Source organism: Juglans microcarpa x Juglans regia, chromosome 5S (genome assembly GCF_004785595.1).
Source record: "Juglans microcarpa x Juglans regia isolate MS1-56 chromosome 5S, Jm3101_v1.0, whole genome shotgun sequence".
Taxonomy (NCBI): domain Eukaryota; kingdom Viridiplantae; phylum Streptophyta; class Magnoliopsida; order Fagales; family Juglandaceae; genus Juglans; species Juglans microcarpa x Juglans regia.
In genome coordinates this window covers 14211881-14231225 of record NC_054603.1, presented here as the reverse complement: position 1 = coordinate 14231225, position 19345 = coordinate 14211881, and the positions used below count along the sequence as shown (strand labels likewise).

Here is a 19345-nt window from a genome sequence, read left to right as displayed (position 1 = left end):
GGCAGCAACGAAGATTAGGAGGAAGGCAGGATGGTTTGTCAAAATCGGTAGCGTCTTGTACAATAAGGGTTTCACAACACCCTTACTAAGGTGCATCTCACTCAAAGAAGTGCAGTATGTCCTTGCAGAAATACATAAGGGCATCTACGGTAACCATTTGGGAGGGAAAGCCTTAGCGAGGAAAGCACTAAGGACAGGGTACTATTGGCGCAACACCCTTAGGGATGCCAAGCAGTTCGCCAGGAGATGCACTCAGTGCCAAGCATACACCCAAGTTCCACACTGCCCACCAGAAAAATTATCCTCCATCACTTCCCCATGGCCCTTTTCCCAGTGGGTGGTCGACTCGGTCAGACCGTTCCCATTGGGAAAGGGAGGGGTGAAGCATATGATAGTAACAATAGACTACTTCACGAAGTGAGGGAGGTAGAAACTCTAGCCACTATAACAGCCAAAGTCGTCACCAGGTTCTTATAGAAAAGTGTCTTGTGCAGATTTGGGATCCCCAACACTATAGTCTCCAACAATGGGAGCCAGCTAGATTCAAATCATTATAGGGCGTGGTGCCAGGAACTTGGGATAAAGGTAAGGTACCCATCACCCAAGCACCCTTAGGCAAACATGCAAGCAGAATCAACAAATAAGTGCATACTCGAATCTTGAAGTTGGGCGACCAGAAAGGTGAGTGGGCAGAAGAGCTTCTAGGAGTCTTGTGGGCCTACAAAACTTCGATGAAGACCCCAACAAGGGAGATGCCTTTCACTTTGGATTTCGGAAGTGAAGCAATCGCCCCCACGAAAGTGGCTTGCCCACATATCGGACCAACCACTTTAACCAGGCAGAGAACGACCAAGCTCTAGGCAAACAACTAGACCTACTCGAAGAGGTAAGAGAGGAGGCAGAGGTCCAGAACATCCTTAGTAAGAGATAGATCGAGCAATACTTCAACAAACTGGTTAAACCTAGATCATTCAAGGTCGGCGACATAGTCTTAAGGGAAACAAGGGTCACAATCCAAGACGAAGGGAAGCTTGGCCCACGGTGGGAAGGGCTCTACATAGTGGCCGCCAGCAACCATCCAGGATCATATTGACTTAAAGATAGTGAAGGAAGGGAGCTACAACACTCATGGAATGCCAAACACCTAAAAAGGTTCTACCCTTAGAAAGTTTATGTTCTTATGCATTTATTTTAAAGACAAATTTTTGTTTTTCGGAATGTATATTTTGACAGAACTCAAGGCAATAAAAGTGGGTAAGCATTTAGCCCATTGCAAATCAAGGCGGGCGTGGAGGTCAAAATAGTCCACGACCCTCTCACCAAGTTAGCCACCAAAGGTTGAGTTACACACTCGAGGTGCACTCAACAGTTTGCCACCAAAGGTCAAGTTACACACTTGTGGTGCAATCAAGGCGAGAATGGAGGTCAGAAGACCCCACGACCCTCTCTCTAAGTTAGCCACCAAAGGTCGAGTTACACACTTGCGGTGTACTCGACAGTTAGCCACCAAAGGTTGAGTTACACACTCGCGGTGCAATTGAGGTGGACGTGAAGGTCAGAATACCCTATGACCCCCTCTCCAAGTTAGCCACCAAAGGTTGAGTTACACGCTCATGATGCACTCAACAGTTAGTCACCAAAGGTCGAATTACATATTCACGATGCAATCAAGGCGGGAGTGGAGGTCAGAAGACCCCACGACCCCCTCTCTAAGTTAGGCACCAAAGGTCGAGTTACACACTCGCGGTGCAATCAAGGCGGGAGTGGAGGTCAGAAGACCTCATGACCCCTCTCCAAGTTAGCCACCAAAGGTCGAGTTACACACTCCCAAAGGTCGAGTTACATACTCGCGGTGCAATCAAGGTGGGCATGGAGGTTAGAAGACCCCACGACCCTCCCAGGAAGTTAGCCACCAAAGGCTGAGTTGTGTAATGGTGCAATCAGAACAGGTGTGGAGGTTAGAAGATCCCATAATTGTCTTAGCAGACCAGCTGAGGGAATGCCTAGAGGCTAAGTACCCAAGAAGCAAAAGAATAAAGGTACACAGAGTAGTAAAACGAAACATTATCCAAGACACAAAATCTCATACAAATCTCATACAAAGGTAAGAGGCCAATTTCAGGGCCAAAAAGTTGTAAAATAAAAAATAAAACAAAACAAAACATTACACACAAAAAACAGAAGGCCAATTCGAGGGCCCAAAAATAAAATTGTTCACCTCAAAAATGCAAAGAGCCCCAAAAGAGGGAAAAAACTACAAATAGCCCAAAACAGGGGCCTAAGAATCATCACAAACAAAAAGCAAATTCATGACGGCGACGGGGGACGGGGGAAGGTGTCAGGCATCACGACGTGACCCATAGCATCTGCATACTGGACCGCAGTGGTATTCGGCTCAAAGTCCTTCAAATTTAGATTCCTTAAAACTATCTGAGGGTTAGCCAGCAAATGCACTTGCAGATTAGCCAATCCCACCCTGTACCTATATCCAAATGCCCGGTCTCGAATGGCCTTGGCGGCGGACAACTGAGGTGAAGTCAAACAATCTCATTGTTTGCAACAACCATATGAGATTCCAACCTCCTATGTGCCTCCTACAGCTCCTTCACCTGTGCGACCAACTTGGTCACACTCCTTGGTGTCTGGTCTTAGCGGGCGTCTTTCGCCTCACGCTCCTTTCTATATTTATCGTATATAGCCTGCACATGAGACAGGTCCCCTTGTAGCTCAGCTATCTTCATGTCCATGCTCCTTCCAAAACACCTATTTTCTTTGGGCCAACTCCTTGGCCATTTTCTCAGCTTCTCTTTGGAGGAAGCCAAGACTACAACTGCCTCCTTACATTTTCTGTCAACATCAATTTGAGATCGCTTAGAGGAGTCCAACACCCCCTGAGGCGCAACAATTCCATCTCTACCATATGTAAGGCAAAACTGTCGTGGGCATGGAGACTCTCGACATGGAGGAGCTCGGAGCGTGCAACACTTCTTATGAAGAGAGTCAAGATCTGCCTCCAGAGAATGAACATAGTCGTTCAACTACTCCAGGCAGCATTACAGATAGTCCCTCTCAGCTTTAAGGCGGTTGTTCTCTTACTTGGCGAAATAAGAGAACTTCTGCCACTCATGAACTTCCTCCTTTGAGGCCATTGTGGCCCAAAGCTCAGCCGCAGACACTCCCCTAGAGGGGCCACCTTCATGCTGGGCGCCGACCTGCTCGCCCACTGGCTCATCTTGTTGGGCGCCAATCTGCTCGCCTGCTAGCTCATTGCACTGGGCGCCTACCTCCACACCCATCTGTTCTTCAAGGGCACTGCCACTAAGAGTGTCTCGATTGCCCAACAAGATCTTACCTCGCGAAGGGTGGTGCTCCCATCCCTGCCAAGTAAAGAAGGATTTGGTGAGAGAATGGACACCCTGTCTTGGTCCTTAGGCGGGGTGTCACCACCCAACGGAGTAGTAGGAAAGGAGTGGGGGGGGGAAAGTCCTGCCCCTCACGAGGGACAGGGCTGCTACCTTCAGTTTTAATTGCAACACCACAAGAAGTTGGGGCAAAAACATCAGGCACCCCTCCCCCGAATATGCCCCAAGGCAAAAATGGCCTATATGTCGCTTAAATCACTCCCATTACAGGGTGTGGGAACAACAACAGGAAATTCAAAGGAAGGGTGTCCACATAGTCACCCCCTGAAGGCAGTCGAAAGTCGTAAGCTAACGAAAGGTCTTTGATAACCTACTTCATCAAGGCACGTAGGTCATCAAAACCTAGGCTCACCGTTGAGGAGGTCCTAACAGGGGAAGCAACCGGCATGGCCTCTCCAAGAACAGTTGCATTTATAGTCACCCCCTGTGCCACCTTCGAAGGGGAATAAAAAATGCCACTAGATTTTGCACCCTCACCACGGGAACGCTTCACTTTTGGCCCCCTAGTTTGGGGGCCATTCCTTTTCTCTTAAGGCGGTACCACTTTGAGTTTGGTCCCCCTGACATGGTGGTACTAGGCACCACCAAAAACCTATCTATACTAGAGGGAGAAAGGAGATCATCCGACCACAAACCATCACGGTCGTGATCCTTAGCCCATTCTAGGACAAGATCAATGCCAGAACGTTGACTATCAGTCAACAATAGCAATAGACTTTTATCGTCAAGGACACACCCCCAATTGGCAAAAATAGGGTAATCTCTTATATGCATTTCATTGGCGGGAAATTTTCAACCACTACTAGAGGCGAAGAAAAACTTACTGGTCCATTATTTGTCATTGGAATAATGCCCTTCAAAAGCCACCAGGTGTTGCCCATGGACAAGGAAACTGTAGATATTTCCTGGCAGAGACGCCACATTATAAAAAGGAAAGGAATTCCTTCATCCTTAAGTCTAGTTACTTCTCCCCTAGGGACTCCAACACCCGGGCAGAAGACTACACAAGCACACATCAACACGTGCCATGCCTTACTGTGAAGTTGGGCAGAAGCAAGCTTCAAAAAGTGTAAAATGTCGCGCACTGGGTGAATGAAAGGGAGGTTGCAACCCATTGGTTAGGGCACAAAACGTCAGAGCCACGTCTCCAGCATAGCCCTCTCTGTCGATGCACCCCCTTTCGGGAACGGTCATGTCCACTGATTCGGGAATGTAGAAAGACTCCCTCAAGTCAACAAGGTCTACCAGGTTTAAGACCGAACGCCACGAATATCCATCGAAAGAAGCAGGGTTCTAGGAAAGGGAGGATTCACCCTTTGATTTGGGGGAAGCTTTAGCAGAACCGTTGCTAGCCATTGCAGGAAAGAAAATTTCTTGAAGGCGACGTGAAAGAAAAATGGAGAATGGGACACGAATAGAAAAATGCGAGGAAGACAGAGAGAGGAAGTATGAGCGAAGAAGAAGAAGAAGGAAAACCAAAAAGAGGAAGCACAGGCAAAAGTGAACGTAATAGGCAAAACCCGGGACAGTAATCATGAGGGTTCTTGGGAATCCAATAGGTTGGATGTGCTGACGATGGTCTTCTGCACTTTTCCAGTGTGAAAAGAAAGAAAATTACTTAAACTTTGTTTTTATAATGTCATGTGTAAAATGAAACTACGGGTGTTTGATGCTTGAACAAGCTCGTGTTAGGAACGATAAAGAACATAAAAATATAAAGTGGAATCAATCGAACACAACACAAGCCTTCGTTCCATGACCCAAGTTTCGTTGAATATATATCTAAAAACCCCAATAATACTTGTCGGGTCCGGTCACGGATCGAGCCGCCACAAACAGAACCGAGCTCCCAACAAAGCCCAACAACTCGTTCTCTTCTTTCCTGTTTGCTTTGACATCGCTTTTGTTCTTGCTACCTTTGGTTAGCATCCTCCTTTTTAGCAAAGCCATAGGTTTCTTTCGTCTATGCAATGGTACTCTATTTTTTCTGCTTTCAAAAACTGGTGGCGCAGTTCCTACCTTTTGGTGGTCGTACAATTGAAAGGTATTGAGTACAAGTGTCAGTGTAATCATGTGAATCTGACTTTAAAATTGTTCCTTTTTCCTATACTTCATCTCCATTAATACTATCATCTCATTAACATCTGAACATATAGTTTAATTTCCAAATAATCTCGAGGAATCAAAACCATAGAATCAAACAGTTGGCAATTCTCTTTCATTGACACTTGGTTTCTTGAAATGGAGGAACATATGTTTCTTTAAACCGTTATATTAACATGTGGCTACTTTTAAATGATTTCTTACACTACATTAACAGGTTGGGGTGCTTGATGACTTCATAGATAAAATACACATTTGTTACTACTATATTGTTTATCTCTTAACTACGTCCTATTGATCACATTAGCTTAATTTCTTTGCTATAACATGATTTCTATTAAGTAATAGAATTACGTGATGACATAGGAAATATTCTTTCCAATATATTGCAGTAGTGTTGTTTCTACTGGTATGACAGCTGCTGTCAAGGCTTCAGGAGTTCAACTTGGAGGCAGTATCATGTGCAAATCTGTTTTTTCTTTGTTTGCTATTTCAACTGGCGACTACTCTGAGTACTCTCAATGGAGTATCCCTTCATCTCAAACATAAAAGATAGCTCGTGTTAATGAATGAGGTCACTTCTTGAGAGCAATACAATAAAATGCTATAGCTGGATTTTTGTTCTCAATATGGTAGTGGTTGAGTACTACCAAAAAACCAGATGCATTTGAGCATTTTGCTTGTCCTTCTACATGAAAAATTGAATGGCTGGATGGATGGTTCATACAGAGAAATGACCTCAATCATCTGATAGTGACCTTGGTGAGAGCTCCTGACCACAATTAAAAGATGCCACTACTATAACCAACACCAAAAGTCATTTCATCCAAAAAAGAATTGTTTGTGACAATTTACCCATAAAAATTATATTTCTCTGGATGGAAAAAGGGTATGAGAACATTATTAATTCTCATCAAATGCACTGTAGCCATAAAGCTTCAACTTTGACCAAAAACGAAAAGCATTTGTTGAAGAGCTCCTCATACCAATTCTCATAGCTTGACGTCTTCAAGAGTCTTGTGGAAATATGAAGACTTTAGAAGCTCAAAGGTTGAGGACGATGACTCACAACAAAATCAGAGAAGTGGTGATTAATAGTTGAAGACCAACTGCTTTACTATATAAATTCCCTTATCAATAAATACACATATATGAAATTTCAAGAAATTTCTACATGGTATAACTTGTTACAAACTAAATTTCAAAATCTGAAAACGAATGTTATGAACAGTACCACACAGCATAGGATTTTAAGCAAATCTTGTTGGTTCTTTCAGAAGAGAAATTGAATTCCGGCACTTGTCACCAGTAATCTCCACAGGAACAAGTTCCATTCCTAAAATGATGGAACCTCCTCACATCTCTAACAATAATCTCCCTGTCTACTATCTTTGAGATGAACTTAGTGGCAACATGGCAGTCATTACATACTCTAAGGTTCTTGGCAACTCTAATTGTAGTTCCGGGACGGGTGTTAAGAATACCAAAAGCTATTGCCAGTTTCTCACTGTGTCCACATAGTAAAGTTTCCTTCTCCTCTTCATCAACGTTGTGAAGCACACAAGAAGTATCAGGCACATACCCCTCCTTTCTCATCCTCTCTAACAGGGTTTCAAGAAATCCATGGAGCTGCTCACTTTGTGGGTGCGATGCATCCCCAGCCACAAACTTGTGAACCTCATCACCAAACTCGAACCAACTACACCCAGGTTCTTTTCTTACTCCCATTTTCTGCATCATTTTACGGATCTCCATTGCCTTTTCCCAGTGTCCGGCAGAAGAGTAGATATTGGACAGTAGAACATAGTGGCTAGCTACATTTGGTTCCAATTGGAAGAGATTCTTAGCTGCAATCTCCCCAATTTCTACATTCCAATGAATTCGACAAGCACCCAGCAAGCTACTCCAGGCATCCCTTTTGTCAAATTCAGGAGGCATCATCTTGATAAGTTCATATGCTTCTTCCAGTTGGCCAGCTCGGCCGAGCAAGTCCACCACACAAGCATAATGGTCTGGTGCAGGTTCAACCGCATAGTCCTCTTTCATTCTATGGAATAAGTGTAGGCCTTCACGTACCATCCCAGAGTGACTACACGCAGCAAATATTGCAATAAATGTAACTTCATTAGGCCTTAAAATGCCACTCTTGTCTCCCTCTGCTGCCATATTCTTAAATAGTTCGAGGGCTTCCTCCCCTCTCCCATGCATCCCATAAGCCATGATGAGAACATTCCAGGTGATCACATTCCTGATGGGCATTCGATCAAACACTCCCCTAGATAAATTCAAGCAGCCACATTTTGCATACATGTCAACGAGTGCACTACCCACTGCAACATCTGATGCCAGAAAACGTCTGGTGGCATAAGCATGGATCTCTTTACCCTTTGCTAGTGCTGAAAGGGCAGCACAACCTGGCAGAACTGTCATGAGCGTTACTGAATTTGGCTTAGGAGAAACCCTGTTCACATCCTCAAAATCATCATCTTTGTTCTTTTCTTCTACTTTTTTCATGGCATGTAACAGGTGGAGTGCATTTTCATGGCATCCATAATTGACATAGCCAGTGATCATCGTGTTCCAAGACACGATATCTCTTACCTCCATGCTGTCAAATAAATATTTTGAGATTTCTATATTCCCCATCCTGGAGTACATGTCCATAAGTGCATTCTGCACATACCTATCCTTCTCCAAACCCCTCTTTATCACATACCCATGCATACCTTCCTGGTCAGAGAACAGATCACATCGCACACAAGCTGGCAGCACACTTGACATTGTCGTGCCATTTGGATAAATTCCATCAAGTGCTTCCATTTGAAAGAAGAGGCTCAAGGCCTCCTCGTCATACTCATTTTGGGCATAGCCAGTAATCATAGCATTAAAAAGTGGAATACCCTGCTTTGAGATACCATCAAAAACTCTGCGACCACTTTCAACTTGTCGACAGTTGCAATACATGTCAACCAAAGCACTACCCACAAAAGAATTCTCAGGTAAATTAGTATTCTTCAAGACATAAGCATGAATTTCCTTTCCTCTATCTAACATTTCCAAATGAGAGCAGGCAGGAAGTACGCTTGCAAAGGTGACCCCATCAGGTTTAATTCCGTCAAGAACCATGAGACATAAGAAAAATAATGCTTCTAGAAAATGATCGTTTTGAGTGAAAGTACTTATCATGGTGTTCCATGAAATCATATCACGGTCCTCAAATAACTCAAATAAAGCTCGCGAATCAGCAACCCTTCCTAGTTTAGCATACATTGCCATGAAAGCATTGTTGGTAAACGTTCTCCAATTTCCTGTTCTCAAACTATATGCATGCACCTGCTGACCAAGCCGTAAACCATCATGCCTAGGAAAATTTGAACAAGCTAGCGCCACGCTCACCAACGTAAATGAGCTAGGTGCCATATTATCAAACAACATTAATTGAAACGCTTCCAAAGCAAGCTCCCACTCCTGAAACCGACACAGTGAAGCGATGATGGAGTTCCAAGAAACTTCGTCTCTGTCAGTCATTCTGTTGAACACCTTGTACACGTCCCCTATATCTCCACATTTCCCATACATATGAACGAGGGTATTAGCCACTGTAACAGAAGTGGAAGCATATCCAAATTTGAAAACGTGGGCATGAATCTGTTTCCCAAGATTCAAGTCTTGAAGGGCGGTCACGGCCTTCAGGACAGCCGGGAAAGCGAAGTTGTCGGGTGAAATACCGGCGAGGGTCAACATTTGGACGTACGTTAATATGGCTTCCCGGAAGAGATTGGACCGGGCTTGGAAGCGAAGGGATTCGACCCATGAGTCCTGAGACAAGGGTTGTGCAGAGGAAGTGGTGGTGGCGGCGGTGGATGTGAGCGTGGGACTGGTAATGGGGTGGCGGTGGCGGCGGCAGCGGCACTGGCAGGGGGTGGCGAATGATTTTGTTCGTGAAGAAGTGCGGGGTGGTGGTGGTCGGTCCGGAGGGAAGAAAATGTGCGGGAAGAAAAGGGCGGTGTAAGGAGAGGAGAAAATGGTTGGATGTAGCAGGACATCTGGTACTTGTTGCGGTTGTGATGCTATTCTAACTTCTACGTAGACTGGGACTCGAGTTTATGGGTTACGACGCCAACTCGTTAGCGTTAGTTTGGATTGAGGGATTGAGAAACACTAATAATTAATTTCCTCTTATCTCGTCTCGTTAATATATTTTTTTTAAATTTTTATATAAAATATAATAAATAATTTAATTTTTTTAAAATTTAAAACAAGAATAATATTAAAAAATAATATTATAATAATATTTTATTTAACTTTTAATTTTTATCTTAATTCATCTCATCTCAACTTATCAATTCTAACCTCAATTTTTTTTTTTTTTTCTTTTAATGGTCAATTTCATAGTATCAATAAGCAGAAGGGATACATGGGAAACTCTTCCAATTGATACCATTCAGAAAATAAATATGAACTTTTTTCTAAAAAAACAAAACAGAAAATAAATATAAACTTAAAATAATGGTACGGAGTATTCGGTCCTATTACTTGACCACTACAAAATCGGTTGTTGGACTAATTCCTTGGTCCAACTGTTTCGAATCATTTATCGCACGGTCTTACAATGTATAGAGATTTTCGCCTTTGTTTTGCAATTGAAGCGTTATTCAAATAGAATAGTTCTGTTCTAAAATCTATATATTATTTGTATTCTTGAAGAAGGATGGTGGGCAAAAACCATTAATCAACAAAAGAAAGCAGCATCAAACCTCAAAAAGTGGGAGAATGTGATGGAGGGAATGCAAGTGCGTGCATGGTGATTGGCATATCGGGCTAGATATGCGATTCAAAGACAAATTTGAAAAATAAAAGAGAGAACTATTCTGAAAAATAATATTCACAGTAAAATTTGTAAATTCTGCGTAATCTTTTTAAAAAATTGGGTAAATACGGAATTTATATAATAAAAATTAATTTTTTAATAGTGAGCCACTCTCTTTTTCAAAAGATTTGTGCGACGCTTACGTACTCTACGACTGTATTTTACATTACTCATTGGGATTCAAAGATCTTAAAAAAAGACAAAAATTAAATAAAAATTAAAAGAGAACCATTTTTATAGATATGTCAAGACCAGCTGGTTGGCTTCAAAAGAAGGAGAAGATTGGTTAACTAAATCAAAATAATAAAAGTTAACTAAATAATAGAAAAAACATAAAAAGAGAAAAAACAAGGAAAAGAAAGGAGGGAGCATCAATAACAAGCCACCTGGTCTTTGATAAGAAGACTACCTCTATGGTCACTCCCTTGAGTGAAGGCCACTAGTACCAACCTTTATAAGGATTTTGTAGGAGAGATGGAAATTTTGGAGCTGATAGCATCCTTTATTTCTTTAGTTAAGAATTCAAAGGTTCAACTGCTGAGTCCTCTTTGAGCTCTAATGGTTGTTTCAATCTGATGATCTCTTGTAAAAGAATTGTAAAAGTACATTAGAGAAAAGAAAAATAAATTAAACAAATAGCTATTGTTGGACTTAGAGATTATCTTTGGTCAGATGCGGGGCTTGGGGACGACAGAGACTGTAAGCTAATCTAGAGGAATCTATATCATAGATTCATATTTGAAAATATCAACGGAAAATATTACTCTCCCCACTTGTTTCTACTGCTAGTTTTTACTATTGTGAATTTTTTATTTTTTATTTTTATTTTTTTTTTACTTAATGATTAAGTAAGTATTTTTTAAAAATATTATGAATTTTTTTATTTTTTAAAATATATTTAAATGTATTAAAAAAATACATATAAAAAAAACAAAAAAAAAAAAAACATCTCAAAAATACTAGCGGGAGCTCCTAGCGGTAGGAGTAGCACCGCTCAATATCAAAAGACCAAAGAAACAAAGGTGACGTCACTTTTTTTTAAAAATTCTACACCTCATCCTCATCTCACTTTTATCTCATTATGACAAGACTATATTATCCATCAATCTTTTATTTTTAAAAAAAAATAAATAATGATTTAAGGGTGACAAAAGTGCCATATTTTATATAAAAGAATAAAAGTAGAATAAGAATATGGTATACAAAAGATTTGATTAGTCACATGTACTCACATAACCATGACTAATATAAGTTATATTAAATAATAAATAAATACGGTGAGGTCCACATCTTGTGTAATCTCTATCTAAATTATAAAAGTTTGAAGTATTTTTTAATCAAAGAAATTTTGTAACATTTAGTTCAAATGTTAGAGAATTTATGTGATTTAAGTTCCACAATTTCAAATTGATATGTGCTAGAGATGCTCCTATGTTACCTTGAACAACTCAGTGCTAATTGCCAATTGCATGCTAAATTAACAGATTGTTGTTCTTGAAAAAATGTAGTAAAGTTTAATGTGAACCGGCATGCTCTCTTGTGCATAGCTGTTCTTTAAAGTTTAGCGGCTCATGCCAACTCTTTTTCAATCAATTTATAAGGTAGTTTTGTAATCTTAAAATTTATTTTTAATAAAGTAGTATGATTTTATCAATTGCTTAAAAATAGATTGTAAAATAATTATAAATGTATATATATTCTTTTTACACTGCAACCATTTTTCGGAATTATGTGAATAGTAATAAATAAATAATAAATTATTAAATAATAATAAATAATAATAAAATATTCTGATAATACCTCGTATATTCGCAATACTCAAACTAGACTAGTTACATTTATTGCAATAACAGCTGCTCCTTTTGAGTTTTGAATCATTGTTCAAAGTTTTTATCTAGGGCAATAGCATTGCCCTACCATTGTATCTATAAGTATAAATACACTTTTTTTCAATCAATTTTTAAGTACTTTTAAACATTTAAAAAAATTACAAACATATTAAAAATCACGATTAAGTAAAATAATAATAATAATAATACCAGTCACTTTGGAAAATCATTCTCGGTCCACAAACAATTTCTTTTTATTTTTAAAAATACTATTTTATCTATTCAATTTGTCAACTCATTTTGAAACCTCATATATTTTATTTTATTTTTTAATTTGTTTCTTTATTTAATAGTTAAGGAAGTGATTATTAGTATATTATATTTTTTAAAAATGTTTAAAAAATAAAAAATTTAAATAAAAAAAATATTTTTAACTTAACTATAAGCTTGAACGGTGCTACTCAACCTCTCTTTATTTTTTAATTGGATTGGCTGGCAGTGGCTATTCGCTCAGAAGAAATGATACTTACAATCGTTTTGAAAAAAATGAATAAATATAAGATATACAAAAAAAATAAATTAATTTTTTAATAATAAATCTTACTCTTTTTTAAAATGACTATTTAATATTTATGTATTCTGTAACTGTATATAGTATTACATTTTACTAAGAATTGTCAGACTATTTAATAGGCAATTGTGTCATCTAGCTATTCCTTAAAAGATTAAAAAGGAAAAACTCCCAAAATATTGGTGATGTACTTTACAACTTTATAAAATCTGACCACATTTAATACTCTGATCTGGCCATTATGCCCAATAAAGCATTATTTTAGACAGACGGACAAGAATTTAACTAGCGGTTTTGTATGCACACGTGGGAAATGCATCTCCTGACTGTCCGGGCTCCATATAAGCACAATCAAATCCGGATGACTCGACGGTTCTGCTAGCAAGTGATATCACTCGCTAAAAACACACGACTCTCACCTATGGCAGCCAGTATCTCATCCATTTTCATATACCCCATAAAGTCGTGTCGTGGAATCTCACTTCTCCGAGCACCGATTACTGCCACCGGTTAGGCCAATATGACCCTTTTCTTAGTTTTTTTTTTTTTTTTTTCTTGTTCTTTCCCCATGGTTTCTCTAACCCATTTGACTGTTCTCTGGAGTTATTTTCTTTCACCAGTGCAAGCGTATTTCTTTATTTCAGTTCATGGATTTTCTTTCTAATTTGAAGTTGAGGGGAGAACAAGTACTTTGAGGTTGGATTTTCCTTGATGTGCCACAAAAGCAGAATGCAATCTCTTATCGTTTTGTAGAACTCCTTACCATTACTAGCTTTGATGCAAGCCTCTATCGTAACCACTAGCCACTCCACCATATCACCTCCCTGAGGAATAAACTTGCTGAATTTCCTGCCAGCTCCTCTCTGTTATTCTAAGAGACCTGTCATTCTCTCTGGAGAAAGATGAAAATTTTCTAGTCCACCAACAACCTCTTCAAGAAACCCATCATGAAATAACGGGATAAAAACCAATAAAAACTCAAAAAGAGAAGGGAAATTCCGGTGGACAGCGCCCAGAAAAAGATTCAAGGATTTGATAATTAACTCGATTGGGTGCAATGTTTTGTGGTAGGTGATGGCTCAGACTTCGTTTTTGGCACGATCCACGGTGCGGTGGTAGGCTTCTTACTAGTGCTGTTTCATGCCTCAAAAATCACGAAAGTTTTAGCAGAGATATAAAAATCGTGTCTAAAAGTTTATTTTTAGTGAATAAATTTTAAATTTGTTGTTGATGTTACTTTTAACAATTAAAATTATATCGTCATTTATATTGGTAACAAATACATAAGCAAAAAAATTTCTTACCAAATAAAAAAGTAATTGTGACGATAATTATAGAATTAGCAACGACTATAATCGTCGTTAATAATTTTAATACAGTAAAGTATTGTCAATTAGTTACATTTTGTCATAAATAATAAGTTTTAGTGAAACTATAATTTTTTGTCAATTTTAATCTAATGATTGACTTTTTGTGACACAATTTATCTTTGCAAAAAGTAATATTTTAGCGACGATATAAAACTCGTAGCTAAATAATTATCTTCACTGAGAAAAACTTTAAATTCGTCGCTGATATCACTTTTAACGACCAAAATTATACCGTCATTTGTATTGACCACAAATACATAAGCAGGAAAATTTTTGACCAAATGAGAAAATAATTGTGACAACAATTATAGAATTAACAATGATTGTAATGGTCGCTAACAATCTTGTTACAATTGAGTGTTGCCAACAAATTGCATTTTCTCATAAATATTTTATTTTTAGTAGGTAAGCATCATTTGTCATAAATAATAAGTTTTAGTGAATATATAATTTTTTGTCCTTTATAATCTAATAATTAATTTTATGCGATCCAATTTATCTTCACAAAAGGTAATGTTTTAGCTACGATATAAAACTCGTAGCTAAAAGTTTATCTTTAATGAGGAAAACTTTAAATTCGTCCCCAATATTACTTTTAACGACCAAAATTATACCGTCATTTATATTGATCGCAAATACATGAGTGGGAGAATTTCTCACCAAATGAGAAAATAATTGTAACGACAATATAGAACTAGCAACGACTATAATCATCACTAATAATTTTGCTGCAGTATAGTATTGCCAACGAGTTACATTTTGTCATAAATAATAAGTTTTAGGGAAGTTATAATTTTTTGTCAATTATAACGCAACAAACGGGATGTAATTGATATATAAATGGGTTAAAGCAAATGGCACGCCAAACGAAATCAACAAAAAAAATATATAAATAGACGAAGCAAAAGGGCACCTGCAGAACGAAATCCAACAAATAAAAACACTAGGCTGTGCGGCGCAGGAGTATTATGGATTTGAGAGAATGAAGATTAAAATTGGACAACTGTGTTTATGTATATAATTTTTATTTTTTTATATTTTCTTGCAAATATTATTTTAATGTTTTTTTACATTCAAATTTTAGAATTTATTTTTATCAATATATCTAGTTAAGTTTGAAGATGAAATCTCATTGATGATTATATTATAGCATTATTTATGAGATTGATTTTTTCTCCAATTATGTATGTGTTCAACTATCTATTATTCTTACTTCATATTAATTGAAGATAAAGTTCTTGATATGAGTTCAATCATATTTTTCACATGATATAGAATAATCTTAATCAATTGAGAGCCTAAATTATAATTTTGTCAAAAATAAAATCTTATATCTTTTGTGATTTGTTTTAACAGATATAAGTGATGATTTGATTTTGTATCTTTGAGCGAACAAGAACATGCATACTTTAAATATTTTCTTAAAAATAGGTTTCAACAATGCTATTTTTCATGATAACAAAATTGAATTCTAGATTATCATGTAAATATTTCAGAAAATCAATTTTCATAAATATATTATTATAAATTAATAAGGTGGATTCCAAAATTTTAGTTCATTATCCATTAATAGTTTATTCGTTTTTTAGATTAATTTTCATCTTCATAATTTATTTTAGTTCTTTTATTGTGATTAGTTTATTAAATTAATTATTTCTTGTTTTGATTAATTGATTGTTTAGTTCTTAATTTTTTGTTTCATTTTACAACTCATCTTTATTAGAATTTATTTGGTTTATAATTAATTAGATTTCTATGTTTTTACAAGTTCCTGTGAATTCGATCTCGTTCTTGCTACAACTATACTTTGGTACGATTCGTCCACTTCTAAGTACAATTAAAATTTAACAACAGTCTTGCTGATATCTTTTCTTTCTAGAAGCACTGTAAGTGTTATTTTTCTTTCAATTAATTATTTTAATATTTATTTATATTCAGGTTTTTGAGTTTATTTTCGAAAACATGTCTATCTAAATTCTTAACTAAGATTGCAAATGAAACCTTATTATTATGAGATGTAATTTCTTTCCCAATTGTTTGTGTTCAATGATTAATTGTTCTTGCTTCAAGTCAATTGATAGAAATGGAATTATGGATATGGGTTCAATCATAATTTTCTCACGATCTTGAATAATCTTAATCAATTGAGAATGATAATATCGGAATTGTGCATAATTCTACTACTTTAAATAAAAATTTATCACAATTAAGTAGTGTTAATCATTATATTTTTACTAATTTCGAAATAATTATTTTTTCTCATTTAACTTTAAATTTTATTTTAATGAAGTAATTGAAATAATATTTTTTTTCTCATTTTATTTTAACAAATATAATTGATGATTTGACTTTATTAGTTTAAAAGAAAAGGAACATGCCTTAGAATTTTTCTTTAAAAAATGGTTTTAACGACATTATATTCCATGATAATGAAAGTTAATTTCTAGATCAAATATAATTGTTAAGAGATGGTAAATTTATAATTTTTCACGCATACTTTTCAATGATGTTTTTAGTTTTAGTTGAACTCGATTTATTTGTTAAATTTTTTTTAGGTACAACAAAATGGACAAAAGCTGGATGAATCTTACTAATAAATTTTCTACAACATATGTAGAAGGGGTAAACCAATTTATTAGTATTGCACGTGGTCATGTAGAGAAACTGGGCAGGATCAGGTGTCCATGTGTTAAGTGTAAGAATGAGTATTATAGGACTATAGATGTAGTGGAAGATCATATATTCATTAAAGGAATTGATAAGAATTACACGCAATAGATATTTCATGGAGAAGATAAAACATGGAATGAAAATCAGGTTCGTAACAATGCTAATGAGAATTATTGGATGGAAAATGTTGACGAAGTTGAAGAACTGTTAGATGATGTTTACATAGGAACATTTATGGATACTAATATTGGAGAGTCTTCCAATAGCCAAGGTCCTGCATTGTCAGAATTAGGAAATATAAATTTTGAACAGTTGTGGAAAGATTCTCAATGTCAACTTTATCCAGGTTGTGTGAAGTTTTCAAAATTGGCTTTCATTATAAGGTTGCTCCATTTGAAGACAATTAATAATTGGAGTAATAACTCATTTGACATGTTGATCGACTCGTTGAGAAACACACTTCCTGATGGAGAGACATTGACTAAGTCATACTACGAGGCAAAACAATTGAGAGGGGGTTTGGGCTTTAATTATGATAAGATTGATGCATGCAAAAATGATTGTATACTTTTTTTGAAAGAGCATGCTAGTAGTCAAAAGTGTCCTATATGCAAAAAGCCAAGATGGATTGACAATGAAAAAAAAGACAAGAAAATTCCTCATGAGATGTTGCGGTATTTTCCATTGAAGCCAAGGTTGCAAAAATTATTTATGTCAAAAAATACAGCTAAGGATATGAGATGGCATAGAGAAAAAAGAGTTCAAGATTTGAATAATTTGAGACATCCAGCTGACTCTGTGGTTTGGAAAGAATTTGATAAATCGCATCAATGGTTTGCTCAAGAATCGCGCAACGTTCGACTTGGACTGGTAATAGATGGTTTTAATCCATTTGGTAACATGAGTACATCTTACAGCGTGTGGCCGGTACTACTTATGCCATATAACCTACCTCCTTGGAAATGTATGAAAGATCCGTACTTCATGATGACCTAACTTATTCCTGGACCTAGAGCACCTAGAAATGAAATTGATGTGTATTTGAGATCATTGATTGATGAGTTGAAGCAGTTGTGGGAAGAAAGTGTAGATACATTTGATGCATCAGTATCACAAACCTTTCGATTACATGCAATATTATTATGGACAATAAATGATTTTCCTGCATATGCAAACCTCTCCGGATGGAGCACAGTGTGTAATGAGGAGTCAGAATCTATGTGGTTGAAATATGGGCAGGAGCATTGTTATATGGCTCATCGTCGCTTTTAATTTACTTTCATATGGTTTATATTTTGTCCATTTTTTTTTTTTTGTGATAGACGTTTTCTGCACTTTCTGAGTTGTGTATGTGTCGTTCACCTGTACAGCTCGCAAAGACAGGTCACAATTGCACAAGGAAGTCATCAGGAGAAGATTTCCAAAATGGTATGAAGTGCATAATGTACTTTCTGCTTTATGTCTCTTTATCAGAGCTAATCGACAATGTGGCTTACAGGAATTGACAGTCATAGGAGAAATGCTTGTGGCTCTGCCAATGCCAAGATTCCATTGATTGCTCACAAATGCAGTGGATGGGGCAGTATAATCTGCCACTGCAGCCTAGCCACAATGTGACCTAACCCATGCGTCCTCAAGTGGTTAGCTGATCTTTTCTTTTGCTATTGTTTTGGTTATCCAGTACCTATTTAGCTCATGGATATTCTACTTTTGTTCAAATTTATCCTGAGAAAGATCATTGGATAGAGATCATCATGTATGCAGTGTTGATGTTTCCAGACAGATATATATTCTTGGCATATTTTTCATTGATATTATGAATATGTCTGGGAGTTAGAGATTCTCTTGCGATGAGATGAGTTAAAACTTCCATTTGAATTTAGGACTGTCAGGCAAAAAGAAGGTCAGTATCCCAAGTGAGCAAGTCAGATGTGGATTCTGATGGTAGGGTGACTATTTTCATTTGAATTAATCACCTGATATTTTATGGTTTTAATTGATGATCTGAGTATTGGAATGCTGTTGGTGATGATGTGAAGGGGCTGTAAGTGCTTTGGACTATGAAAATGCTCGTCACATTTCGCAGTCTACAGTTCCTTCCACAGATGTTGTTCCTAAAGGAGGTCAGTAATATCTGAAGTAAAAGTGTTGCTTGTTGCCGTTTGACATGGCATGCTAACAGACCAAGTTTTGTTATTTGCTTTTACTTGGTATAGAAGGGTATCCTCCAATTGTTGATGTACAGCTGTCACCAAAGAAGGCTCTCCGTGTAGCAATGATGAAAAGCCGCTTTGCAGAAACCATTTTAAAAGCACAACAGAAGACACTGCTTGACCAGGTGAATACAATTCTTGTCATAAAAAAACATGGGAATGCCAAATTTAGATATTGCAGCATGCAATTTGGATATGATGTTGTTCTAATTTTTTCATAGCTGCTCATATATGTTACAATTTTCTGATTTATGATCAGGGTTGTTATGAGGTGGCTTGAATTCAGATTGAACAGTG

At 37.2% G+C, this 19345-nt stretch overlaps 1 protein-coding gene across 1 annotated transcript; it reads right to left on the bottom strand.

The window, feature by feature from the left end:
• Nucleotides 1-6613: 6613 nt before the first annotated feature.
• LOC121267534 (pentatricopeptide repeat-containing protein At3g57430, chloroplastic) lies at nucleotides 6614-9665 on the bottom strand. The gene is made up of 2 exons (XM_041171432.1): nucleotides 9389-9665; nucleotides 6614-9350 (listed from the first exon to the last, which is right to left on the bottom strand). Exons 1-2 carry the CDS (start codon nucleotides 9569-9571, stop codon nucleotides 6828-6830), a joined length of 2706 nt encoding a protein of 901 aa, XP_041027366.1. The 5' UTR covers nucleotides 9572-9665; the 3' UTR covers nucleotides 6614-6827.
• Between the last annotated feature and the right edge of the window lie 9680 nt (nucleotides 9666-19345).

Coding starts and splice junctions, on each gene's coding strand:
- LOC121267534 (XM_041171432.1), bottom strand. CDS start 9,571: ATGTCCTGCTACATCCAACCATTTTCTCCTCTCCTTACACCGCCCTTT. Junction 9,351..9,388: donor TACCAGTCCCACGCTCACAT/CCACCGCCGCCA, acceptor GCACAACCCTTG/TCTCAGGACTCATGGGTCGA.